Genomic DNA, 27594 nt, shown 5'->3' on the forward strand with positions numbered 1-27594 from the left:
AACCAACAGCAAAAAAATGAGGATGAGGACCTACACTTGAAGTACGGCCCACAGCTGCTTAATCACAGGAATTAGTGTCAGCAGATGTCCCAACACTCCCAACCCCAAAACTTGTTAAATGTGAAAGCAGTGATTGATTGTTTTCCCACTTCAACTTGCTCCCTCCAGGAACAGCTGTTAAAATTTGCTTTCTTTAAACTATGTGAATTTGAAGAACTGATTTAGTTCTCTGAAACTTAACCAAAGTCAGGTTGTCCCCACAGCTCCTTTGCTCCTCCTGAGATGTAACCATTAACTGTGGTGGTGCCTCCAGAAGCCCTGCCTGGGGCCGGAAGCTTTGTGTGAGTCCTCACATCCCAGCTCAGGTACGGTTTTGTGTTACAAATAGTGTCTGTGGTAGTGTTTGGCTTTGATTTGGACCGAAGAAGTGAAGATATTTCCTTGGAAATGGTTGGAGGCTGAGATGCGCTGGCTGCTTCGTTTCCCAGACCAGATGGAGCTGGGCAGGCAGGCTGCCCGTGGGACAGCACACACGCAGAGGCTCTGCCCCAGCACACAGACCACCCCCTGCGGCTGGAACTGGGGAGTCTGCTCCTGGGGGCAGCCCGGGTCACAGCTGGCAGCTTCCTGAGCTCTAGGGGCTTGCAGACTTCCCTGCCCCAGCGCAGAGGCAAGGCTGGCCACGGTGTCCAGGCACAAACCCCTGGGGCTGGGCAGCCTGGTTTCTAGACCCGAGCTGGCTCATCTGCGTCTGTTCCACGTTGTCCCTCACAGCCAGGTCTGGGGCGCAGCATCCGTGGGTGGCTTTGGGGACCTGCGTGTGCCTCACAGGCTGTGCTTTGAGGAGAAGGTCAGCTCCTCCCGTCCTGTGCTTGCTGAAGAGAAGAGCAGCTACCCAGAGGCTGTGGCATTTGGGAGGTGACACGGTTCAGAGGAGTCTTGAGGCATCCCACCTCGGCACGGCTCTTTGTTGTCTGAATAGCTGTGTGTCTGCGATGGTTTTCATCTGAGTGATAATTTAAAGATGTAAACGTTAGGCAATGTGTGAGTAAGCACTGTGAGCAGTGTGGATCTTGCTGTTTTCTCTGCAGAGACACTCGTGTCAATCCCTAGAGCCTTTCTTCTGGAGAGCCCTGTGAAGAGTTGCATCACTGGTGTGGAAGGTGCCTGGTGCTCTTCCCAGTCAGCATCCAAGGTGTTGGAGCCATGAGGGCCCTGGAGAGACACAAAATCCAAAGAAGAAACACCTTTTAAAGGAGGAAAAGCAAACCACAATCAGCCCTTCCATAATACCACTTAACTCTGAGCTACTGAAGGGTGTCTGATACTGTGGCAGACAAATCTGCGTTCCAAAAGCAGAGCCTGTCATGTGATAAGGGAGCAGATGTCTCTTGGATGGCGTTCCTCGCTGTGTCACAGTATCATTAGGGTAGCTACATGCCAAGAACTGCACTTGGCTCTGTCTCCATTTCAGGGTTGTAAAAGGCATCAGAGGCTTTTTCCTAGGAAAAGGCACGCGCAGGAGCACCAAGCCTTGTGCAGGTGAGGCAGAAGGACAGAGATGGACAGGTGTGTGCACACATCTGTGCACATGAGCACACGCATCCCAGAGAGCCACAGATGTCACCACACTTCATTCTTCCCTCAAAAAAAATGGGAGTGTCTGAAAAGCTGGGGAGGAAACCTGTGACGGGGAGATGAAATGTACCTGCTGGTGTGATTGTCAGCTGGGGGCTGTTCCAGTGATATTGCAGTTTGTAGGTGCATGTATCCAAAAAAAAAAAAAACCAAACAAAAAAACCCCAAACAAACCCAAACCAAACTTTTGTTTTTTTTTTTTTTTATTTTTAACTATGAAGTTGTTATTATCTGTTTTGTCTCTCCCTCGTTTTTCTGTAACTCTCAGGTCTTCTGATTCTTTGCTTTTACACACACTGAAACCTGCGCTCTGAAGCTGTCAGAAAACATCCATGTGATGTGCCATTCCCTCTCATCTGTGCAGGGATGCTGCAATCCCAGAACATGGAGGTGGAGAGCCTTCAGGTGAGGGATTTCAGATCTGTACAAGGCAGACAATCAATGAAGCGAGGCACACCTGCTGGTTAAAGACCCACACCAGAGCACCTTTAATGAACAGTCAAGTGCATGAGCTACACACTGAAAATTTGTGCTTAAGACTGTCCTAAATCTCAGGTTTTTCTGACAGCAGGAGGGTGTGTGGGTACGTGTGGAGGGTGTATAGCAGAAGAAGGGTTTCTGCTCTGGGCAGATCTCCCACACGGCCCCTCCAAGAGGATGCTTGTCTCAGGACCCAGCACACTGCCCAGTGGGATTCACTCCACACTTCCTAATCACAGAAAAGGAGCCTCTCCTCCTCGGCCACAGCTCCAAGGGGCTGTGGAGGGGCCTGGCAAGTGGCCAAGCTTGCAGGTGACAAAGGCCAAATAAGTCTGGTGGCTCTGGGGTGGTGACATCAAGGGAATTACACAGACTGCTTGCAGCGGGCGATGGGTGACAAATTACTGTGGAAAATCGAGACTCTGGAACACTCCCTCCTCTGTATTACACCTCTCGTTAGTGTTGACTTATGTCCTGCTTCCCCAAAAACCAAAGGATCTCCTAGCAGATAAATTCAATTTCCCCAGCAGTTTCCTGGGACAATGGTAGCTGCTTTGTGACTCCAGTGGGTACCAATGCTTAGGTGACTTGAAAAATGAATCATGCAACACCACACAGGGGAACGTTAAACCCACTGTTCTGATTTTTCCTCTGTTTGAATTGGATAAATTAAATTTAGCTTAATTAAATTAAAGTTTAATTAAAATACGGCCAGATTATCCAATGTATATTTTTAACAGGATCTAACTGTGGCATTTTGAGTGATTTAAATTTCTGATACAAAAAATATAAATAAATAAAAAATAAATCTGTAAACTAGTGCCTGTTAGGCCACTGCCTGGTCACACTTGTTAAAATTTAGAGCAGCTTTACATCTGTGTGTGCTGCTGATGTTGGTGTCTCCTCCTGCAGAAGGACAGGTGGGTGCCAGTGATGGATGCTCATCAAAGACACTGAAGATTTGAATCAGGGTCCTTTTCCCTGACTGGCAGCTGGAACAGCTCTTCTGTGACATTTGGGGAGGAAGATTTCAGTGCCTAGTGCCTCTCCTGTGGAGCCTGCACTTCCCAAAGATCATGACACTGCTCAAAGCAACAGGTAAGTGCAACTGCCCAGCAGAGGTCTCAGCTGTTTTGGGGCCTCCTTCCCTACAGGCACCAGCACTTCATGTCCCACAGTGTCTCCAGAGAACATCCACAAGTCTCAGTGACTCACTGTGAAGCCATGGCAAAGTCTGTCCCCCTCTGCTGAGTACTCCCCTGCTGCAGCAGCCCTCTTGTTAGAGGGGAGAAATGAGCCCAGACACAGATTTCTTGTTTCTCACAGCATGAAAAGGCTCCTGGTTTATTCCTCTTTCCAGCTCAGCCATCCTGACCCCAACCATTCACTGACTCTGCTGCAGCAAGCTCCTGCTGGAGGTTTCCTTTGTAGCCTCTGCTGGGTATTTCCTGCTGAACTCTGACTGCAGGGATCAGTGTGCAGCCTGTGACTGCAGGGATCAGTGTGCAGCCTGTGACTGCAGGGATCAGTGTGCAAACTGACTGCAGGGATCAGTGTGCAGCCTGTGACTGCAGGGATCAGTGTGCAGCCTGTGACTGCAGGGATCAGTGTGCAGCCTGTGACTGCAGGGATCAGTGTGCAGCCTGTGGCTGCAGGGATCAGTGTGCAGCCTGTGACTGCAGGGATCAGTGTGCAGCCTGTGACTGCAGGGATCAGTGTGCAGCCTGTGACTGCAGGGATCAGTGTGCAGCCTGTGACTGCAGGGATCAGTGTGCAGCCTGTGACTGCAGGGATCAGTGTGCAGACTGTGACTGCAGGGATCAGTGTGCAGCCTGTGACTGCAGGGATCAGTGTGCAGAGGGTGACTGCAGGGATCAGTGTGCAAATCCTGACTGCAGGGATCAGTGTGCAGCCTGTGACTGCAGGGATCAGTGTGCAGCCTGTGACTGCAGGGATCAGTGTGGAGACTGTGGCTGCAGGGATCAGTGTGCAGCCTGTGACTGCAGGGATCAGTGTGCAGCCTGTGACTGCAGGGATCAGTGTGCAGCCTGTGACTGCAGGGATCAGTGTGCAGCCTGTGACTGCAGGGATCAGTGTGCAGCCTGTGACTGCAGGGATCAGTGTGCAGCCTGTGACTGCAGGGATCAGTGTGGAGCCTGTGGCTGCAGGGATCAGTGTGCAAATCCTGACTGCAGGGATCAGTGTGCAGACTCTGACTGCAGGGATCAGTTTGTAGACTCTGACTGCAGGCTTTCACCCAGCTAAACTGTGACTGCAGGTTCCAACAACAGGCTCTAACTGCACGCTCAGACTGAGCTCACAGCAGTCATTCTCTCTCCTCAGGATCCTTCTTCTCCGTGATCTTGTTTCCTCCTCTTCCAGGTCACCTGTATCCCCTTCTCCCTACACTCCCCACCTTTTCTTTTCGCAGCACAGCCGCAAGGCTGGAGCGTGGGTGGGACAACCCTGAAGGGAGCATTTGTTCTCTCTTGTACCTTCTCTAGGTGTACTGAAGAGAAAACTGTCTGGATCCTGCACTGGGCTGTCCCGTGACGGCATTTAGCAAAGTGCAGGGAGCAATTACTGACTCTGCAGCACAGCGATGCAGCAGACTTACGGATTTCCTTTGCCAGACCTTTACCCCTTGAGAGTAAATGAGACTGTAGGTATAGCTGGTTCACACTTTTGTTTTAGAGAATAGATGGGGCTAAGCAGCGGCCCTGGTGATAGCTCAGTGTGGGGACACAAGGCCAGGCAGGGTTTTTTATGAGAAGGGAGCAGAAACCTTGGCTTTTTCCTCCTGGCAGCCAAAGATAGGTGAAAGAAAGCTCTCCATCAGGATATCAGGGAGTGCTTGTTCTGACTAAGGAGAGAGAGGAGATATTTAAGGAAGAGGAAGGAACTGATACATGGAAAGGGTGGAAATAAAGTAGGACTTAGATGCAGGTTTCTAACAACTGGGGTATTCAAGGTCTGGGACTGCACTTCCTGGTGAGGCAGCAGTGACAGCAACTGAAATGTTTTTTGAGGGCTCAAGTCCTGCATTCATACAGGAATCTATCCCAGAGGCACAGCAGGAGGGCCTGGGTTTGGCAGAGCTCAGGCACCAAGCCAGCCATCTGCACAGCATCACCGCACCCAAAGACATATCCCAAAGTGTGGGAGGAACAAACATCCCAAAGAGAAAACACTATTTTTGGGCTATGGTCCTTCCAAGTCCTAGCAAAGCCATGAATAATGCTAAAATTTTGGAGGAAGGCAGGGGAGGCCATGCCAAGTCAGTGCATCTCTCACACGCAGGACAGCATGAAGTCAAGGCATGGCAAAAGCTGCGTGTTCCCAGCCCTGAGCCAGCCTCTGTGAAGCAATATTTCACTTGCTTTCTCAGAAGCATCCAGAATCAACCAGCTTGGCTAGCCCAAGGTTGACTGCATGCAGTCATGTGTGTTTTGTTTTACACAACAGCATTTCCATGGACATTCCGTGGTACTGGAGATAGTCTCTGTCCACTCAGGAGAGCAACAATGTTGAAGTAATGTTCTTTTTGGGCTGCCTTCAGCTGGTGTGGTTGAGCAAACACTGGTGAGAAGCTTTCAGGGCTGAGCCTGCTTTGTACTTGCACTGCTTGACTTTTTAAAACACTTTTCTTTGTTGCTGTAGTCAGGAACTTCATGCTTTTTCTTCAATTAAGTAAATTGTGCTGTTGGCCTTTTAAGCTCTCTGTTGTTAAAAGTGAACTTTGCTGAACCTGGCAGGCAACAAGGTTATTGTTTTCTCAGTGTGAATGTTCCTAAATAAACTGGCATTACGGGCACAAAATTCTGGGCAGCTACCAGCCAAGATCAGTTTGAGAGTCCTGAAGGTTGGGATATATCTCCATGTCAACAGTCAAGAGCTGGGGCATCATCAGATAAAAGGCAAGGACTTTTCTCTTCTGGGCTTCATGCGGCACGTGGGGACCTCTTGGTGGCACAATGACTCTCTCAGGCTCCCTGGGCAGCCCTGGCTCTGCAGTCAGACCCTGTGAGGGTACAAAGGATGTTGGGGTACCTAGAGACAGGATGGGATCTTGTGTCTGCTGTCTCTGTTTCCTTCTCCTGTGCAGATTTTCTGTGGCCATGTCATGTTACACTCGCCTACGTCTTAGACCACTGCCTGGATACGTTTGTGTCATAGGCTGCAATGCAAGGTGTAACCAGCAATCTGTACTCTATTTCCAGCTGTTAAACCAGCTGGGGCAGAGTTCTTTATCCCTTCCAGGACCCATCCTCCCTGCAGGGATCTCTGCTGTTCATGGGCCATCCAGGCTCACTGCAGGGCTGAGGCAATTCCATCATCCATGGGGAGATGCTGCACCCAGGGGAGGAGCCCGGCATTCCCAGCTGGATCACAGCTGGCATTGGGAACAGCAGCACAGGCTGTGTGCACTGGATTGCCAGAGGAACCCCGGAGCCATCTCAGCACCACTGGAGCTTCAGAGGAAAACTGCACCCTGCTGCAGGATCATTGATCAACAGAGCCACATCTGTCACTGCAGGAGAACTTGATTGGACTGCTACCAACACCCTTACCTGTGTTCTGACTCTGTCAGTGTTTTCTTTTTGTACTAATGCATTTTTAATTTAATTTTCCTAGTAAAGAACTGTTACCCTTGTTCCCATATCTTTGCCTGAGAGCCCCTTGATTTCAAAAGTATAATAATTTATAGGGAGGGGGTTTACATCCTCCATTCCAAGGGAGGCTCCTGTCTTCCTTAGCAGATACCTGTCCTTCCAAGCCAGGACAATTTGTTAAAACTTAGAGCAGCTTCACATCTCCGTGTGCTGCCGAATTTTGTGTCTCCTGCAGGACAGCTGCTTTGGGTGGTTTAACGCGCTTCTGGCAACAGTTTGCTGTTCATTGTGTGCCACGGCCGTGCAGGGAGGGTGCTTGGGGTGGGTGACATGGCCAAGAGCAGCCTTGGAGGAAGGCTCTAACCCCTAGGAAGATCAGGCTCCGCATGTTTGTTTGCTGTGCATGTTTACTGGGTGAATCCCAATGAAGGGTATTCTGCCACCCTTTGTTTTTAAATCACAATGATATCTAGATAACATTAAAGGAAGGTGTTCCCTGGTTTGTAAAATAAAACCTGCCGATATTAAATACTTTTTTTTCCCCCCCAATTAAAATAACTCCTGCATCACTGGTGCTTTGGCAAGGTGGGACATCCAAGCACACCAAAGGTGTGACAACACCTTTGTCACCTCCATTCACAGCTTCCCAGGCAAGGAAACAAAACCCATCGCTTGTGGATGATGGCCCTGGCTCAAATCCCCTCACTGCAGCTGCAGGAGCCTTTCACACCTTCCATCAAAGGCAAGGCAGTGCAACCTCATTTGGCATCTCAGAGAAGTCTGAGGTGCTGTGCAGGCTGTCTGAGATGAGTGCATGCACCACTGGGACCACAGCAGCACTGCCAAGGTGCTCACCCAGCCTCCCAGCTTAAGGAAACACCCACACTCAGCTCTCCCTGGACCCACTTAAATACTGAGATTGTTTCCTGCGCAGACTCATCAAGAAAGGAAGCATCAAAGCCATGTTTAATATTTTTAAATTAGTTTCCTCCTTCTTTTTTTTTTTTTTTTTTTTTTTTTTTTTTTTTTTTTTTTTTTTTTTTTTTTTAACGTGTCTGCTGGTGTGAGACTTGCTGAAATGGCATTTTATTTCCTGAACAGTCCTGTGTTGTGTCTGGATGCAGATCCACACAGGAGGCAAGCAGCCCAGGATGGCAGGGACGAGAATCCTCAATTTTGGGCTAAGCTTTGTGGTGTCTGTCGCTTTTCATCTGGTTGTTTTATCTCTCTGTACTCTGGGAAGGGTATCTTGACACAGACAGTTTGCAGAGCCATTTCAGCTGTTCAGACAGCTCAGCCACAATATGCTGCCTCAAATTGTTCCGTAAAGCACATGCATCAGCTGTATTTGCTTGCCTTGAAGCTGTGAAAACCAGAGACCCTCCTGAGAAAATTTAGCTTCTGCACAGAAATAAAGAGGTTGACACTGCTCTCAATCGCCACGCAAGGCGGTGAGCTGCACACCTGCCATGGCCCGTGAAGCTCTCTGGATTTCAGATTATATCATTAGCTACTGCAGTCTCAAAGCCTCGGCATCTAGAGGATGCAGCCAGAAGGGCTGTGCTGTCCCTCCAAGATCTAGGCACTGCCTGGAGCTGCAGTGGCTCAGGGATGGGTGCTGAGATCCATGGGGGCTCAGGGACACACAGCAGGGCACAGTCACACCTCCGCTTTGGGCTGATGGGACCTTTCTGTGGGTGCTCGGAAAGGGGCAGTGGCAGGGGCTGGTTTTGGCTGGCACACGTCCCAGGAACACAGATCTGGTCAGTGTAGCAGCTCTGGGACGTGGTCACAATGCCACCGGGCACAAGGTGATGGCACCCCTCGGTCACACCAGAGCAGAACGATGGAACAAAGCTGTGACACGTCTTTGCTTCGCAGTACAGAGAGAGCAAGACTCCTTTCTTGTGGTGACAGAGCCATTATCCCCTCTGTTTAATTTTCATGCACTAAATACCAAATTCTGGCGGCACCCACCGATGCTGCACCTGCTTTCCATGTCCTCTGCATCCTAGCACAGATGCTGACACCCAGCGGCCATGGGATTTCTCGCGCCTGCACAAGATGGAAAATTTCAGCAGAGGTGCCTCAGCCGGTGAGGTACAGCATCCACCTTTTCATTTCCTCAAGTGCAGCAGGAGGAGAGAGTTCCTGAGAGATCGCAGAATGGGTGAGTCTGGAAGGGAACACTGGAGCTCATCGTGCTCAAACTCCTCCCAGGCAGGGTCCCCAAGTGCTCTTTAGTCAGGATTGTGTCCAGACAGCTTTTGAATATCTCTGGAGGAGACTCCACAACCTCTCTGGGCAGCCTGTTCCAGTGCTGTCTCCCTCACAGTAAAGAAGATCCTCCTCGTGGAAATTCCTGTGTTCCAAGATGCCAGCCTTGCTCTGTGTCCTGCAGCCATGGGCGAGTTACGGCGGCTGAAACACTTGTACTGAGAGGCCACTCAGAAAAATTAAAAAATACGAGGATGGATATGAGGAAGCAGAATGTAAACTGATTTTCAAATGACTCTCTTGCTGGCAGCTTGAAAATGCTCCTCAGTGAGAGAAGAAGGCGATTTTTCAGTTCGGAGACCTTGGCTTTCATCTTCCTTGTTTTGCTACTTCCCAAAAGCAGTTAGAATATGACAGACTAAATGGATTTTGCATTTCCCTGCAGCATGCACAGGATTGTGCTTTTGTATGTGTGACAAGTATTGACATTCTCCAGGGAGAAAAAAAAGCCGTGCAGGAAAAGTTTGGTTTATTCTTCGACAAATGGCTCTAAGACTTTATCAGTCAAAGACAGAAAGAAGACTGTAAACTCATGGGTATGCAAAGACAAAGACAAAGACATGTCTCACCAAACATGTGGAGCTTAGTTGGTAAAAATACAAGGAATCCAGACATGAGCTGGGAACAATAAGAGCAGAGCATACCAAAGGAGGCATTTAAAAAGTGCTTTACTAAAAATATTAATTATGGACTGCAGCAAATGAATTAAAACACTCAAATGGGACCAATGTCTGAAAGCAATACATAGGTGTAATTCTATAAACACAGGCTTAAGAAAGCACTTCTGAAATTCCAGCGGTGTTCGGGATGTTGGGAAGGTGAGTGGCCATCTATTAAGGGCAGAATTTTGCAAATGTTCCAGTGTGATTCTGTGAGGAAGCAGGTGGGAGGTGTTCTGCTGCTGCTGCAGTGAGGACCCTGTGCAGGGGTGAGTTTGGGGAGCAGGGAGCCCTGCACTGGGGCCAAGGCCAGCTTTCCTCCCCTAAATGCTCCTGTAAAGCTGCAGCATACAGATACCATAAGTAGATGCACTTAATTTATCACTCTGTTACTAGGCAGGTTTCTAGGCAGGCTTCAGCCTAACTTTTATATTTTGTGGTTACTGAAATAGCTCTGATCTTTTTTTGGGGTGAGTACTGGTTGTGGAGCCTTTCCTTTGCTCTCTCTTACTTGTACCCATGCACTTTAAACCTTCTTCCCTTTTTTTTTTTTTTTTTTTTAATGCACCCAGGACAGCAGCCTGGGCCTGACTACCTGCCCTACTTTATCCCCTGGGGACATTCATAATGCACTCACGTGTTCTCAGTAGACATTTTAACTGTTTAGGGGTCTGGTAGACCATCAGAGGCCTGATGGCAGCTCTGAAAATCCATGCCCAGTGCACGCTCAAGGGTATTTTTCAAAGGAAAGCCATCCCATGGTGGCTGCCCAGGGGACAGTAGAGGCAGAGGTGGTGTCTCAGCAGAATTACAGCAACTAAGAAACTTCATTTCTGCTTCAGCCCGTGAATTGTTCATTTTTTTCCCTGGTTCTTTCCTCCTTAGGTTGCTCCCCAAATCACATTGGGCTGATGCCCATTTAGCAGTGGAAGCAGCTGATAGTGATTGAATAATTTTGCAGTTGGAAGTGTAAGACAGCACTTGCTGCGTTTGGTTTCTGATTGGATTTAGTATGGCTCTTTACATAGCTGATTGACATAAACTTGATTTTCATCTCTGAGCTTCCGCTGTTCATTAGAAATTCCCACTTTGAATGAATGCTCCTTCAAGAAAACACATTTTCAGGGCTGTTCCAAGGAAATGAAACCACACTAAGCCCCTGTGTTTGCCTTGGTTAGTTCTTCAAGCAAAAAACCCACAAAAATAACAGAGTGGGCTTTGAAAAGGATGTCTCAACCAGTGATGCTTTCTAATTATTATTTTTTTTTTCTATTATCATAGGGAATGCTTCCTAAAAATCAGTCAGCAATTTCAGCACCTGACTATAAGTGTGTTCCATTGAATTCTGGGGCCAGTGTCCACTTCCTAGAGAAGCTCCCATGTCACATTTGCCAGAGTGACCCCCACTTCTCTGAATTGTCTGTCCTTTGCAGGAGCTGTGGCCATGCCCCTTTATAGTGAAAGTTTCTCTCAAGACTTCTCCACCTGAGCTTTTCAGCAGACAAAACGTATCAGCTGATGAAATAAATAGCTCAGGGAGCTCCTGTCCAGCACTTAGGTGCTCTCAGCAGAGTATTTGGGAACAGGGAGGACCTGGTGAGAGCAAGGTGGGGCCGGCTGCAGGTGTTTGCACGTGTAGCACTGTGTGTGAGGTGCTGCTCTCCAATGTGTGTGTCCTGCTGACGGATTTCTGGAGTCCTTACCAAAGAAAAAAACCCGAACAAGTCCACAGAGCAAGGCGTCATCTTTATTCGTGGCAGTTTCCACTGCCTCTTTTTTCTCGCTTGTCCTGTTACCAGAAACACCTTGCTTCAGAGTCAGCTTAGTTCTCTTCCAGTTTTCCTGCAGTCAGTGGAAGCCCCTCCAGCTTTTTCCTGGGCCCGTTAAGGACTGGGACTGCAGCAGCTGCCTTCACAAGTGGCAGCAGGCAGGGCAGAGCCGTGTGGGCTGCGGAAAGCTCCTCGGCTGTCCTCGGGATGGTGTTCCACCAGCAGCCCACCAGACACGAGCAGTGCAGCAGGCACAGGCAGGGTTAGTATCCCACAGGTGCATGCAATGCCTTTCCTGCTGGGGATCTGCAAGGGACACAGAGTGTTACTCCCAGCACCGAGGGAGCTGAGGACGTGCTCCAGCACCCCTGCCAGGCGTTGCCACATCCCAGGGGCAACGCAGGGAGTGTTTGCTTTCCACAGATTCCTCACTGGCATCCACACTTTGCTGGAATTTCCCAACCCAAAGTTTCAAAGGTGGTTGCAGAGCAAAGATGAAGGAGTGTGTGTCTGCATGGCCAGACAGGTGTCAGTTCATCCCTGGGGACCACACAAGGGTGTTTCTAGAGCCAGCTCTCCCTCATGAGTGATGCCTTAAAAAGGCTTATTAGAAAAGCTTCCTGCTTGCTTATTCTGCACAACCATCAGAAGAAAATAGCTATCAGTGCTGGGGGATCAGCTCTCTCCAAGTGACCCCTCAGACCTGAAGGAATTCTCATCAGCAAACCCAGACAAATTCATCCACTCATCTGCTTTCCCCTCGTGCCAGCACTGACACGAATGTAAACAGCTGGGATGCCAGTGCCAAAAGAATGAGGCTTTAGCCCATTAAAATGGCCCTGCTTTAACACAGCTAGGACAAATCTCAGCTCTTGAGTGGTTTGGGGCATGGTAATAGCTTTATTTATGCTGCTGTGCATTTAACAGAGGCAGTCTGAGCTCTTATGAGCAGTATTTGCGTCTCAGCAGTGAGTTTATGGGTTGCTGTAGGGGCATTTCATATCAGAGACAGGCACACTCAGGAAGGCTGTTTACTGAAAGTGAACTATTGCTTGGTGCCCAGTCTTAGAGCATCTATTAATGTTTGGCCTTTAGACATTTAATGTGATGTTTCAGTTACAGCTGTAGTTATAAATAGTTAAAGACACCCACAGAAAAAGCAGATTGCTTGGACAGGCTACCGTGGTGCTTACCTTTTCTTGCACTGGCCGATCAACATAAACATTATGAGGCTAATTGACAAACTCAGGATGACTGGAATGAGGATAAATAGCTGCTTGTCCTCTTTTCTGGACACTGCAAAGACAAATGGCAGGAAATAAGAAGATGTTAGGATGGATTAAATTGCCTCCTACAAAGCCTGGGCTCAGACGCAAACTCTTCTTGTCCACATTCCCCTACATGGTTTTATTCATTCATTTATTAATTTGTTATGGGTTTATGTTACTGGCTGGGGTCACACCCTCCTGCAGGGTGTTTTGGGTGGTTGCTCAGCAGTCAGTGCTCCATCCCAGCTGTCCCCATGCAGCAGGGAAAGGTGCTGCTGCAGGAGCATTGATGTTTTTGCACTGGAGCTGTAAAGCTGTAGGAATGGCTGTGCTGGAGCAAGGTGAAGATGGAACTAAGCCATCACCACACCTCTGGACACCATCAGCTCCCCAGGGCAGCCATCAGCACTTGCACCCAAACAGGATTTATAAAGGACATAAAAGAAACACCATTTACTTTGAGTTCCGTACCAGAGAAACAATCCTGTGTCCATTCACTCCAAAAGCCCTGGTCAGCACAAAAAATGTTTGTTCTCCCCCTGACACGAACACACGAAACGTGGCTTTGATTTGCTCTGGAAATTGTTAAAGCAGTTTCCATTTGGGTCGACACAAACTGAGAAACAAAACAGAAAGAAGAAATATCAAGGAACTAATTACGTGCCACCACCAGGATCTGTCTGGTGTGTTCTGATGTCCCTGCACAGTGTCCAGGCTCAGTAAACCTTTGGATTATATTTTGGCAGTTTTAAATGATTACACAATAGTTTTTTGTACAATCTAATTCAAATAACATGACTGCGAAGACAAATCTACTGAAAATGCTTTCTGGAGGAGTCATCTTGTACGTTGCCATTTCTGCCTGCTAATTTACGGAATCGTCCTTTTAATTACCTAAGAAGACTCGTGAGTAGAATACGGCAATTAAAAAAGAGGCGTCCCCTGTGATTAGTTAATCCTTTCTGGTTTGGCCTCCAAACTGCACCTGGATGATACTCAAGGGGAAAGCACCACGCATAAAACGCTGTGCTCTGTCCCGGGCCGCTGCTTCTGCGGGATTGGAATTAGAGCTTCATCGGCCCAAGAATTAGAGCTTCATTGGTCCACAGCAACCTCTAAACCTCCTGGCTGGCAGTTTTCTGAGCTGACAGGCAGGAGGTGGGAGGGGATGCTCGCCTGGAGCCTCCTGTTGGGCTCCGCTGCTGGAGCGGGGCTGCGCCCGGGGGTCAGCGGGTTCAGGATGAACGCGGGCGGCCGCTCCGCGATTCCCAACCGGGATAACCCACACCCCGTGCCCCCACTGCCTCCTGGGCAGGGCTCCCCACCCCTTCCCCACCCCTTCCCATCCCCGGAGCTGTCCCTACCGCCCAGGCAGCCGCGGCTTCCCCCGCATCCTCCGCCACCTGCACCTCGTACTCCAGGCAGTGCGGCGGCACCCGCCCGCCCGGGGGGCTCCAGGCCACCAGCAGCTCCTGGGCTGCGGACACCGACACCACCAGCTGCTCCGGGGCTGAGGGCTGGGCTGCGGGCGGAAAACAGAGACACCGGCTCAGGATGTGCCCTCGGACAGCTCCCGGACCCTGCTGTCCCTGCCCGCCTCCGTCGCTGTCCCCTCCGCGATGCTGGAGGAGCGAGGTGTCAGCGCTGTTCATTTTCACCCGGCACAGGGCCGGACACGGGGGCCGTGCTCCGGGGTTTTGGAGCGGGGGAGTGACAATGTGCCCGGCACCTTCCCCTGAGCTCCCCGTGCTGAGACAGCCCCGGCCCCTGCAGTGACAATGACAGTGACACCCCACACCCTGCAGTGACAGTGACACCGACACCCTGCAGTGACAGTGACAGTGACACCCTGCAGTGACTGTGACAGTGACACCCCACACCCTGAAGTGACAGTGACACCAACACCCTGCAGTGACAGTGACAGTGACATCGCACACCCTGCAGTGACAGTGACATCGCACAGCCTGCAGTGACAGTGACAGTGACAGTGACAGTGACACCCTGCAGTGACAGTGACAGTGTACACCCTGCACTAACAGTGACAGTGACAGTGACAGTGACACCGACACCCTGCAGTGACAGTGACAGTGACATCGCACACCCTGCAGTGACAGTGACAGTGACACCCTGCAGTGACAGTGACAGTGACACCCCACACCCTGAAGTGACAGTGGCACCGACACCCTGCAGTGACAGTGACATCGCACACCCTGCACTGACAGTGTCACTGACACCCTGCAGTGACAGTGACAGTGACACCAACAGTGACAGTAACAGTGATGCTGACAGTGACACTGACGGTGACAGTGACACCAACAGTGACAGTAACAGTGATGCTGACAGTGACACTGACAGTGACAGTGACACCGCACAGCTCTGCTGTCCCCACACCCTCTGCATCCCAGAAAAGGCTCTGTCTCATGTCCCGTGCCCAGAGCCACGCACGAGGCAGGAGGCAGCGCTGACTGGATTCAGAAATGCTGCTCATTAACCCGGTGGCTTGGCTGGACGTCGGGCTATTTGTCCTTCTGGCATGCAGCAAATGCGGCAGCACGGGGAATTCCCATAATAAACACGGAGGATATGTCATGTCTGCACATCGTGCCCTGCTTTGCTCCCTTTCCCTGTCTCTCATGGGTTTGAAATCCATCTCTTCTCTGGCAGACCCCAGCACACCCCAGCCCTCAGCTCGGTTTGAACAGCAGAGCCCAAAGGTCTCTCCTCTTTCACAGGACTGAAACACAGCCGGAGTAAATGAAGATATCTCTGTGACTGCACTGCTAGAGCCAAAAACCCCACAGCTGCTCTGCCACGAGCCCAGCAGGCCAGCTGGATGCCCTTGGAGGCCCCCACTGCCCCTCCAGGGCTGTGCCAGGTGGTGCTGCACCCCTGGAGCCCTGCTTGGCGCACACCACCACCCCTTCCCTCCTCGGGAGAAGCACACACGTGTGCTCCAAGCGCACACCTACAAGAGCACACATCTCACGGAGGAAGGGTGCCCGGGGTGTGTGCTGGCCGCCCTGCCCCGGTTACCGAGGTTGTGGAGGCGCAGGGTGGTGTACAGAGGCCGGAGCAGGATGGCCGCTGCCGAGCCGTTGACGCAGATGTTGAGGTCCCGGTACTCTGCCTGGCTGAGGTTCCGCAGCACGCAGCCCACGTTGACGCCGCGCTCCTGGATGTAGTGAGAGCACTGCGCCGCCCGCTCCAGCCCCTCGTACCTGGCAGGTGCAGGGAGACAGGAAAGGGGAGCCATGGCAGATCGCCGCTCAGTAAGACAGTTTTTGTAAGATTGGACCTAACCTTCAAGTATTAGCCCCGTATCCCAGCCTTTGTCCAAAGCACAGTGCTCGGGATCAAACCTGGACTCCTGATACGGCAAAAGTGGGGAGAAGAGAAAAAAAAACCCCAAATTAACATGCACAGAGAGCTCCTCAGGTTGGTTTTTAGGCTGTGCCAGGCTCTCCCCAAGCCCATTCCTGGAGCACAAGAGGTGTCATTGTGTGACTGGAGCTGGGCAAGGAGATGGCCTCTACTCATGGTCACAGTCCTGCTCCCCTGGGGCCCCTCCTGCACCATCAGCCACGGGCCCTGGAGCGGCACAAAGGTCCCTCCCAAACCAAAATGAAGTGTTTTTAGGCAGGTGACGTGTGCCATGAGTGCTGCTGAGCTGCTCTGGCTGAGTGCAGGTAGCTCCCATGGGCACATGGAAACTCAGGGTGGGAGCTGGGAAGGGGTTTGCTGATTGTTACCTCATGTGCAACCACAACCCTGTCCCTTCTGCCTTTGGGGGCCCCTCCCCAAAGCTGAGCTGCTGGCTGTATCCTGGAGATGCTGTTTCCCATCACCTTTTAAGGCTCCTGCTGCTTTATGCCCTCAGAGCAGGGCTGAATTTGGCCCGGCACTCCAGACCTAATGAAAATCTCCCCGCACAACACATTATGTCTGGGAGAAAAACTTCATGTTCTAGTACTATAAAAATTTCCTCACAGGGATCAAAGGATGCTGTGGTGTCCACCCAGTCTTGTGATCAAATGGGACCCAGATCCAAACGCCTGGGTTTATTGCAGGCAATTAAATTCAAGGTTGGGTTTTCTTAGTGTTTGTTTTCCTTTAAGGCATGAATCACCATTTCCATGGTTTCCTTCAAGCCGATCGTTGCAGTTGGCAAAATGGTTTTGAATTGGTGCTTCTGCTTTGAAGACTATGTCCAAGAGCTACATGGAGCCTCTTTAAACTGCAGCTATGCTTTTCTCCACATAGCCCAGTGGCACAAAACCCAGCCTAAGTCATCCTTTCCATAATGTCATGGGAGCTGCAGCACAAATACAGCATTTACTTCGTCCCAGACCACTAATTCTAGCCATGTTTTTCCTGCAGAACCAAATTTAGGCACCAGTTTAAAAGAAAGAGCCGAGAAATATGTATTATTATTACTTTGTGGCAGCATGTTTGCTTGTATGAGATGTGCTGAGGCCATGAAAATATATTTGAACACTAAAGCTCTAAGCTGCTGGGAAGCTCCACTCTGTGTCTAGGGTTCCCTGAGCTTGGTAGCCTCATGCTAAATCCTGCCCAGGTGAGATATATGCACTGTGATCACAGGAAAAGTGCAGCCAGGGCTACCCAGGTGTGCTCAGCAAAGAGGAAGCACAAGTTTTAATGGTGGACAACACGCAGAGAACGCTTCCCAGGGATAAATGAAAGGAAAGGAGAAAATGAAAAGACATTTCCTGGCACAGATCAGCGTGACCTTAAGAAAGTAAGAAAGGATTTGGTGTTTTCTTTCTTGCCAGAAGCCATGTGTTGCTTGGGACGTTATTTTGGCTCGTCCTGGGTGAACTGGGCAGTAGCACTGCCAGCTATAAGAGCGTATTTACTGTGGCATTTTTGTGCTCTGGGTGGTTCCCCTGATTGCTGCCTGGATGTTTTGCTATTTTGCTGTTACATACCAATAGTACAGCCCATAATGTACCCCACGAGGCGAGAGGAGACCTGGCTGCCAGGTGCACTTCAGGTATTCCCAGTCGTGATAGATGCAGTGGAAATTCTGGACCTCTGATTCAAGTTTTCCTGTCAAATGGAAAGGAAATAACCCCTATTTAACAGCATGCCAGTCAGACACAGCAAAAATACAGTTTTATGCCTTTGAACAACCATGTGCTGCAGTTGAAAGATAGAAAATGCAAAGAAAGGAAAAAAAAAAAGAAGGGAAAAGGAAGGAAAATAAAAGAAAGGAAAAGGCAGCCAGTCAGCATTATTAGTTTTACTGCCAAGTGCTCTGCCTCTCGTAAAAGCCAGTCCATCTTTGAGCAGAAAGATGCTTAACTGACTTTTTCATGCAGCAGTGGAGCTCTTGCAGGGCAGCTGAGCTGAGCTTGGGCATGGGCAGGGGGAAACAAACCCCAAATATCCAGTAACCACAGCCACAGCCTTTGGCAGCAGAGCTTCTCTCAGGTGTCTTGAACACCTGAGATGCAATAACTCATCCATCCAGGAGCTCCCAAGGCAGCAGGGCGTCGTGCAAAGCACAGAGCTGCAGCAGGTACCGCGGGCTGCCCCATACCTTGCGGTGGGACCTGAAAGGTGGCATAAACCCAGTCGCTCTGCACCTCCACGTCGTCCGTACACCGTCCCTGGAGCAGGGTCTGCAGCCTCACCTCAGCGCTCCTGCTGAGGTCAAATCCAACTCTGAACTTTAGCTTCCTAGTAAAAATAACCTGGTTGAAAGACAGACTTTTTAAGCACCTCTTCTGTCACTAAGTGGGCTGCAGAGTTAGGTACCCTTGCTCTTGCTCCAGCCGCAAAGAGCCTCGTTTGTGTTTTTTATTGTCTCTTTATGTTTCTGTCCTGCTTGCCCAGTGCTCCTCCAGCACTAATTTATTTCCACCTGCTGTGCCCAGCCTTGCTGGCTGTGAGTCCCTTCTCCCCCAGGACACAGCAAGGACGAGGCAGTTTAATGGGACCCCCAGCAGCAAGGAGCACTGCGGACAACCTGAGGAGGACACCGCCCCAAATCCACAGGAAAGGCATTTTTTAATGGTGTGAAATAATCAGAAGCAGAAGGAGCAATGAGTCTTGTAAGCCTGACTCCTGTGGGAAGCGCAACCACACCCTGAAACAGGAAAAAAAACCCTTTGAAGTTTTTCTATTATTTTTTTTTTCTTCTTCCTCAGACTTACTCCACTTTATGCAAGGACAACGAAGGTGACAAAGTTTACATCAAATGATGAGATGAAGCGTTGCTTTAGCCCTCTCAGGACAGAGGTAGTGTGCCATAAAAGGCATCTGTGCCATAAAATGCCTTGGTGTGCTGCAGTGGGAACAGCAATGGCACTGCCCACAGCCAGGCTGTCCCCAGCACCCCCCAAGAGTGAGAGCTGTGTTGAACCGGGGATTTCTAACAGATTTTAATGATGTTTGCTTCTGCTGATGGCAAATGGATTCACCTCAGCCTGGCTGTTCTTCGTGACCTTAACTGAGGTCAAGATTTTGGCAAGGTGTCAGAGGTGATTCTGCTCTAGTCTATACATCTGACTCATATAAGAAGCTTTTATTACTCATGATTTCAGGAATTCTGGTTCTGATTTGAAGCTGCATACGTTTCTCTTTGAAACTGCAGTCAAAATCATCCTGGAGGAACGTGCACAGCTGGGAGCATGAGGCGCATCCTGACCAACACCAGGTCCCTTTCCACGCCCTTGCCATTGCCATCGGCGGCTGAAGCTGGATTTTTCCCCCTCTGCAGGCTGCCGTGGGCTGGCTGTGCCTCACCCCACTTCTGTGGGGGCTGAGCACAGCCCTGCAGCTGGTGAAGCTGCTGAGCTGTTCCAGCAAGGAGCTGGGCTCCGCAGCCCTGCCAGCCCCGCTGACTGCTCCTTCTCCCTTCAGCTGGCCAGCCCTCCAGCTCTCCTGCCTTAGGATGGTGCAAAAAAATCCCCTTCTTCCTTCAGGATTTCAATCGGTGGTTTGGGCCGTTGAGGGAGACCCTCAGCATGTTTTTCAGGTGTTCCTCAGTAGTTTGTGCCACCCAAACAGCCCCCACTGCTGGGTTTCTCCTCTCCCCGTTCCATTTTCCTTCCTAACCCTTCTAAGCACTCACAAAATGTGTTCCACCGACCCTTCCTGTGCTGCGCCTGTGCTACACAGCAGTGGGAGATATTGACAATTTTATCAAAGAGCTGAGTTAGAGTCAACCACACCTAAAAGAGAGAAGTAAACAGTAATTCGGAACACACTTCTGGACAGGGGGAATTTTAGAGCATTAGGATAATTAATTAAATTTAACTTTAATTATTAACTTTTTTTTTTTTTTTTTAACTTTTTAACTATGCATCCCTAGGGACTTTTTGTTTCAGTTCAAACCCCATAAAGATGCTTTAGGGAAGGGTAACTTTATTTTTTTCCCCCTTTTACAGTGAGGAATGCTATTGAATTATTTTGGGCAGCAAGAACCCCTTCCCTGGCTGGCTGCTGCTGTAACATTTCAGAACACATTCCCATTCAAACACGTTCTGGCTTTTCATGGAAAACTGGGACAGCTCTGGCTCCGCTCCTTGAAATGCGGACACAAGCCTGTGCAGGAAGTAAAGGCTGAAGAGTAGCCCTGGTTTGGGAGGATTAATTAATTCATGGATTAATTCATTTGTTCTTTGCCCTACCTTCCAGTCCCTGTCCCCGGTGCTGCGATACTCAAACTTGTATTTCACTGCGCACTCGTTGAAGGTTTGGGCGTGGGGCGGCGGCTTCCACTCCACATCCAGGGAGCCCAGGAGCCCGGGGTCACTGATCCGAAGGTCTCGTGGGGGAGCAACTGCACCAGCAGCAGAGCAGAGGGTAAAACTGAGTGTCAGAGTGAAGAAAACAAGCCCAAAGCAGTCGTGGGACTGGGTATGACGCGGTGATTTGATTTGGTGAAATGCAGCTGCTGGCTGCTGTTTAATACCCGCTTCTCAAGGAGCAAGCTCTGCTCCTGCTCACCCCCCCCAAAAAAAAAACCCCAGTTTTTGCTGGTGCTCAGAGAAAGGACTCGAGGATTGTAGGAACAGGGTGAAGAGCTGGCCTGACATTTCTTCTGGGTGCAGCTAACAAGCAATCTGCAAGTTCCCACATGAAGCTGCTTTGAGAATGAGAAGTTCCTTTAACACAATATTCTGTTCTGAAGGGGAAAAATAAATGCACCTGTAATAACAAGGGACTTATCCCGTGAGAATCAGTAAAGAAAATATGTAAATAACCCAAGAATAGATAGATCTGATGGACAAGTAAAACACCTTTTACTAACCGATGGAATAATTAACAAGAGACCTGTTAACCATTTAAAAGTTGCACCTGAGGTTTGTAAAAACTGTATAAAAAAACAGCATGGGGCTGTAATAAAGATCCCTCTGAAGATTTCACTGTGTCACTCTGTGTCATGTCTGCCCTAATAACGACAAAGGATCACTGAAAAGGCACAGAGAATGCCACTTTTGGACACACTTTTTAAGGTGTTTTAAGCAAAACTGCTGTCCTGGGATGACATTTCCTGTCCTGTATTTGCTTACCCTCAACCCCTGATATTTACCAACCTTCAGGACACTTATCTCTGCAAATATTACACATGCACCAAGACAGGGTGACGGATCAAAGCACGCTGTCAGGGGGATTAACATTGCTTTGCCATAATAGACACAAAACACCCATATTGCTTTAAATATTCCTTACAAGTATATTAAAGATTATTGGGGAAAAAACCAAAAACACAGGAAAAAAAAAGGGGGAAAGCAGAGAATTAGAACAATTCTTATTTTGGACAACTCTCAGCTATACAAAAATGTGTCTTTCCAGTTGATCTGGCTTTTATAAAGGTATTTTTAGGTGCTGATATCTGTCAATAAATAAGGAAGTATGGATGAATTCCATACTAAGATATCTCCTAAAGGTCCAGCTCTATATGGAGTTGTCATTCACATGACAAAAAATATTTGGCTGCTCAGTTTTATTAGCTGCAACAAAGCCAATTTTTATCAACATCTAAGGTAACTTTTCTCCACTGCCCAGAGGTAAGATTAACCATTTGGTTTCTGCATATTCATTGCGTGATGCACTTTATTTCACAGGAATTTGGAGCCCAGGTCCTGGCAGTGTCAGTCCAGAATTAACACCATTCTCCCTCTGAATCTGCCTCCAGATCACTGGCTTCTCTAACACCTCTTTCATGTCTCCATCAGGATTTACACCACTTTTTTTTTTCTTTTATTCTTTTAATAAATCCATTGTGAAAGCAGACCATAAGGGAAGATGGTGACATAAATCCAGCTTTAATGTGCTCCCTGAAAAGTTTGCGGGGTGCATTGCTGGAGGATTTGTTTCTTCTACAGAATATTTTCCCAGCAGTTTGAAAATCCCACTTTTCCCAGGGTGTGGAGCTCCACGGGAGATTTGTTACTACATCAGGTGATGAAGTAGGAGATGTATTTAGGGTGATGCTGGAGCAAGCACTTGGGGAGCTTGGGAAGCTCCTCCTGAGTGTAGAAATGCTGAGCCTCACAGAAGTGCAAACAAGGAAGCAAAAAGCTGCTAGCCTTTGTCATGACAAGCTGTCAAGAGAGGATTAGACTAGTCAGAACTGGAATTTCTGACTGGATAGGGGAACGCTCTGAAATTTATTTACATTGGGAGCTCGAGCAAAACAGCAGAGCTTTCTCCAAAACAATTGTAATTGTAAACAGCAATTCTTGCAAAATAAATTTTGACTGGATTTCAGAGGGAACAGAAAAGCTTCTCTTTGGGATGTTGCTTGCATTCTGGGATTTGATTGTTTCTTAAATGTCAGCACTGCCTCTTGCAGCCTCTCATTTTCCCGATGAGGCGCTGCCGGCCTCGCTCACGCCACTCATCCAGAACAAGGAGCAGAAACGCTCCGTTCCACCACGCCGTCCTGAGGGAAAGCTGCTCCCAGAGGTTTCTTGGGCAAAAACCTCAAACTAGCAGCTTCTCCCGCTGATGTGTGTGGTGGTGAGCCAGGTAAGGCTGAGCAGGCTGTGAGACAGCCACAGCCCTCACAGCTGCCAGGCTCCGGCAGCGCTGCTGTGGTGACCGAGCCCTGCTGGTCCCCAGCTGTCCCCACCACCTCTGCCCACACCGTGCCCTCTGGGACGCCGCAAGATTTGTAATTTGCAGCTCCCCACCTATTCCAGCCGTGGAAAAAGGGCAGCCTGCCAGATATCCCCCCCATATGTCCCCCCTCCGTGTCTGCTCAGAGAGGTGGAGGTGACACTCGTGTTTCCTGGAACCCATGGAGAGGCAGCAGAAAGGGGGGCTGCTGGCAGCTTTCTGTGCAGGCTGTCCTGCTGGCAGGACAGACAGACTCTCAGTCCCTCCTGGGCATGCTCCCACCTCTGCACCGTGCCCTGCTTCCCTCAGGGAGGGCCAGACCTGCTCGCCATCGCTCTGGGGGCCAGCTGCCAGCTGCCAAAGGAGGCAGCAGGTGCGGTGCAGAGAGGTGCTCGAGGGCTTGAAGCGCCCTTGCCAGGAATGCCAGCCGGCAGAGCACTGTTCTCTCAGGAGCATCACTCTCCAGGCACAAACAAACCCGGTGTTTCTCACGCCTAGCGCTGTCTGTCTGTCTGGGACCGTGCTCAGGAGCATTCGTGAGCGGTGTTTATGTTTGACAGCTCTCTGTCAAACAGATATATTTGCTGGGCACCAAAGGCAGTCTCTTCTCCTTTCAAATTCACTCAGAGGAACAGCCACAGAACACACAACATGTTTAGACAACAGGTCGGGTTTTAAACCAGCCACTCACAGAGCAGTGAATGAAGGGAGGAGAGGAGAGGAGAGGAGAGGAGAGGAGAGGAGAGGAGAGGAGAGGAGAGGAGAGGAGCGGAGAGGAGAGGAGAGGAGAGGAGAGGAGAGGAGAGGAGAGGAGAGGAGAGGAGAGGAGAGGAGAGGAGAGGAGAGCAGAGAAGAGGAAGGAGAGAGAGAAGAGAAGAAGATGACAGAGAGAAGAGCAAGAGAAGAGAGGATGAAGAGAAGAGATGACGAAGCGACAGATAACGATGAGAAGAGAAGAGAAGAATAACCGACGAACGAGAAGAGACGAAGAGAAGAGGTAAAGAGAAGAGAAGAGAAGAAGAGTGGATAGAGAAGAGAAAGAGAAGAGAAGAGAAGAGGAAGAGAAGAGAAGAGGAAGAACGAGGAAGAGAAGATGAATGCAGAAGAGAAGGAGAAGAGAGAAGAGAAGAGAAGAGAAGAGAAGAGAAGAGAAGAGAAGAGAAGAGAAGAGAAGAGAAGAGAAGAGAAGAGAAGAGAAGAGAGGAGAGGAGAGGAGAGGAGAGAGAAGAGAAGAGAGAAGAGGAGAGAAGCTCTGGCTGCAGGACAAACTCCCCAAAGGACCCAAATGAACACAAAGCAGTGACACAAGAGCTGGCTTTACCTGTGCTGGGGGAGGAGGAGGAGGCCAGCACCCAGCCCCAGAGCAGAGCCGCTGGCAGCACGGGGAGCCTGCAGGGAGCCATCAGAGCTCAGCTTCCACTGGCTGGTGCTGGGCAGAGGAGCAGAGCTGCAGCACGGGCGAGAGGGGCTGTGGAGAAACAGCAGAGTTCAAAGGCTTCAGCATCACCCTGGTATTCCCTCTGCAGGCTCAGCACTGACACTAAGCCTGGCTTTAACTTGTTTATCAGGGCTGATTAATCATTTCCCAAAAGACTCCTCTTTTGGCGATGGCCAAACGTGGCATCATTTGAAAGGGTTTCAGCAAAGCACACTCTCCAGAAGTGTGTCAGTGCTTCCATCACCAGCCCTCTGCCTCACGTCTTCTGTGGAAAGTGATTCAATCCCCTGCCACAGGAAGTGCCTGGGATAATGACACTTGCATTAAAAAAAAAAAAAAAAAACAAACCAACAAAAAAACCCCAAACAAACAAACAAAAAAAAACCAAAAAAACCCCCAAAAAACATAATTGTGGGAAATGGGCTTGTGGAGAATTCTCAAAGCCTGACAGAAGGTCCACACAGTCCTGTGCATCTGTGTGCAAACTCTGGGATAAAAAAATGCTGACTTAGGAATGGCACGGAGCAGAACAGACACTGAGAGAGAAATGGAACTGGAAACAAGTTCCAAATGATGACCTGGCAAATAGACTGGAAACTTTGCAGAAGTAGAACCATGAAAAATGCATTGTAGAAGGACCCATGAGGGGTAATTTTAGGTGATTGGCTTCAAGGCATTAGCAGCATTGTGTGGCAAAAGCTGACGGGCCAAGAAACGCTCATAATGTATTGTAAATAGGAAATAGCTTGGCTTCTGATTTTGGTGGTGTGAATTGTAACATCTGTGACATCTCACCCGTCACATGAGACCTCAAATGGAATAAAAGTTTTCTAAAACACCTCTCAGTTGCCCCCTCTCTGGGTCAGAAGAGGGGATAATCCAACACAGAGTGGCTGAGCCTTGCCTCACCCAATAGACAGACACAGCTGGTGCAACTCTCCCCACCTTCTGCCTTTGCTGCTTCAGGGCTTGGTAGCAATGCTTGTGAGAGTTCTCCTCAGTTGTCATGGCAATATTTGAAGGGCACAAATTTCTATTCCTGTGCAAGTCTGCTGCAGGGAAGATGGGGACTGAGAGGGAGGGGAGGGGGCTGCTCCTTCCTTCAGATTTCATGCTGAAGGTGGGCAGAAATTGCTGCCTCCAGACGCCCCAGCTCAGCACGCTCCCCTCTGCCAGAAAGCACGTGGATTCTGACAGGGCTTTGGGGTTTTTCATATAGATACAGGGTGCAGGTATAAATTAGATAGAGATGGAGGGTGAGAGAGAGATATAGATCAGGTACAGATATAGATCTAGCTATATAAATAGGTATAGATATAGACATTAATCTTCCTGCAACCTTGAGGACACTGCTTGAGCTCCACTTGAGTAAGAACTTAGCAACCTCAGCATGAGCATGCAGTTTATCACTGAGATCTATTCAGAAAACAAACTCACTTTATATTGCCCACACAAGCCTGGCTCAAGCAGGTGAAATCCCAGGTCGGGCTCTGGCACAGCTCTTCCTCCTCAGCACCCACAGCCACCATGCAGCAGTGTGAAACTGGGGCTCTGCTGAATGGCAGAGCTTCAAGTGAGGGGGATCTTTACAAATCTGGAGCCAACAAAAACCCCCCATCACTGGAAGAAATGGCTCAGGGGAGCCAGAGGAGGAGACAGGTGGTGCTGGCCAGAGTATTTGTTTAAAACAAACCAGAGGTTCGAGCTGGCAACACATAGCAGCAACTAAAAATGCACAACGACTTTAACAGCAAATTTTCAATTTAAATTGATATCAAAGCCCCCGCCCCAGTCCATCACGTAATCGTAACTATTACATCACATAAATCCATCACACAAATACAGTTATTACAGAAGTATTACTATTACAGCAGTTGCAGCGATTTTTCTGTTTCTCTGCCAAGCGAGAACGTGTAGGCAGAGGAGAGCACGGGAAATGACTCCTTTAACCTATCAAACACAGGATAAAACTGGTGTCAGTACCAACCTGGCTGCAGGCAGTGTTTCAGAGAGGTCCCAGGGTGCAGTGACAAGGAGAGCTGCCTTGCAGAGCTGGGGGAAGCAGCAGCCTCCAAGGACTGTGTGTGCACACTAGCACAGAGAGCTTCTTTCCGTTCCCAGCGCAGTTATTGGAATATATTCATAAGATTTCACGAGGCAAGTAAAAATAAACAAGTGCTTTCACAGAGAGGTTAGAAACCACCCAAGAGCTCTTTCCTGGACCTCTAGCTGTGTGGGAGCCCGTCTATCTGTGGAGCGTGGGGCTCCTCGGCAGCCTCATGGCTCAAAGCTTCGTGTTTCACAGAAATCTTGTGGTTTTTAAAGACTCCTCTCTGTTCTCCCCGGGGATCAGATGTTCCATTGCAATGTAATGGCATTGGCCACAGGGTCAGAGGATTTGCTGAGAACCAGTTGCTGGGATTTATGAGGTGCTGGTGTTAATTGCTGCTGTTATGTGCTCAAGTGGGTCAAAGGCATGTTTGAAATGTTGGAGTGATTCATCAAGGAGCAGAATCAGTGCAGGCTGTCTGCTGGAGGTGGTGACACTCTCCTCATCCCTCCGCTGTGGGCCAAGGCACTCAGCCATGAGCTTTGTGCAGCCTCGCCTGTCACCAGTCACTTCATCCCTCCTTTCCTGCAAGCCCTCCCTCGCCCCAGCCCGGAGAGCTCTGCAGGGAGCAGGCTCTTCAGCCACACCTGGTTACCCCAGGGGAGAAATCTATTGCCGAATACACCTTGCTGGAAGAGCATCTGATGCTCCCTGCTGACCTGCTGAGGAGCATCCAAGGTCATGGCCAGGCACGGCCTCGTGTGAGCTGAAGGACGCTGACTGCAGTCAGTCCCCTCAGGAGGGACACTGGGGGTGTTTTGGGATGAGCAGAGCTCTGGTGATGCCTGAAGTTTTGGCTTTCCTATATTTCATGTTCTGTGCTGCCCAGGGTGCAGCTCTGAGCTCACACTCAGGGTCACTCAGCTCTCTGCACACAGCAGCGACACAAAACAAATCCTTTTCCTGATGGACACCAAGGACAACTTTCAGCCCAAAAGCACAAACAAGGGTGGCTGGAGGGAGGAACAAGAAGGATGGGACCTCACAGCCTGGAGCTGGAATGGGACAATTAAACCCCAATGTGCAAATGGACCAAAACTGATCAAAGTGTGAGACCTCGTGACCCTTTGTCCATTTTGTGCCCATTTTGGGTCCACCTTGGGTGCAGCCCTGGCCAGGCTCTTGTCCTGCCCAAGGTGTGTCCTAAAGGCCTTTTAATAAATCTCTACTTTATTCTCTGGCTCTGTCCAGACTCTGTTCCAGCTCAGCTTCCCAAGGCATCAGGGGTGCACAAGCCCTGACAAGCA

The 27594-nt window shown here is 49.6% G+C and overlaps 1 protein-coding gene and 1 long non-coding RNA gene across 4 annotated transcripts; one reads left to right on the forward strand and one right to left on the reverse strand.

The window, feature by feature from the left end:
• The first annotated feature begins 17 nt into the window (after positions 1 to 17).
• LOC120762081 (uncharacterized) lies at positions 18 to 5565 on the forward strand. Of its 2 annotated transcripts, XR_005703814.2 has the most exons (5): positions 18 to 365; positions 1092 to 1542; positions 1907 to 2043; positions 3031 to 3216; positions 4623 to 5565. It is a non-coding gene; the product is annotated as an uncharacterized LOC120762081 (long non-coding RNA). The 2 variants fall into 2 exon arrangements; XR_005703813.2 differs by having other exon boundaries at positions 1092 to 2043.
• Positions 5566 to 10990: 5425 nt separating this feature from the next.
• Positions 10991 to 26579, reverse strand: IL13RA2 (interleukin 13 receptor subunit alpha 2). 2 transcript variants are annotated; one of them, XM_040084086.2, is made up of 10 exons: positions 26225 to 26579; positions 24121 to 24267; positions 20363 to 20514; positions 18268 to 18421; positions 17654 to 17774; positions 15738 to 15922; positions 14069 to 14226; positions 13176 to 13320; positions 12630 to 12732; positions 10991 to 11742 (listed from the first exon to the last, which is right to left on the reverse strand). In XM_040084086.2, the coding sequence occupies exons 2-10, from the start codon at positions 24200 to 24202 to the stop codon at positions 11700 to 11702; spliced, it is 1143 nt and encodes a 380-aa protein (XP_039940020.1). In that variant the 5' UTR covers positions 24203 to 24267; positions 26225 to 26579; the 3' UTR covers positions 10991 to 11699. The 2 variants fall into 2 exon arrangements, with proteins under 2 accessions (XP_039940020.1, XP_039940018.1); XM_040084084.2 differs by lacking the exon at positions 26225 to 26579 and having other exon boundaries at positions 24121 to 24391.
• Positions 26580 to 27594: the final 1015 nt, after the last annotated feature.

Source organism: Hirundo rustica, chromosome 21, assembly GCF_015227805.2.
Source record: "Hirundo rustica isolate bHirRus1 chromosome 21, bHirRus1.pri.v3, whole genome shotgun sequence".
Lineage (NCBI taxonomy): Eukaryota > Metazoa > Chordata > Aves > Passeriformes > Hirundinidae > Hirundo > Hirundo rustica.

Excerpts from the sequence above, each read along its gene's own strand:
- IL13RA2 (XM_040084086.2), bottom strand. The coding sequence starts at position 24,202 with ATGGCTCCCTGCAGGCTCCCCGTGCTGCCAGCGGCTCTGCTCTGGGGC. Across the intron at positions 13,321-14,068 it reads AAGCCGCGGCTGCCTGGGCG|TTTGTGTCGACCCAAATGGA; the intron begins GTAGGGACAGCT and ends TTTGTTTCTCAG. Across the intron at positions 11,743-12,629 it reads ATCGGCCAGTGCAAGAAAAG|ATCCCCAGCAGGAAAGGCAT; the intron begins GTAAGCACCACG and ends TGTCCCTTGCAG.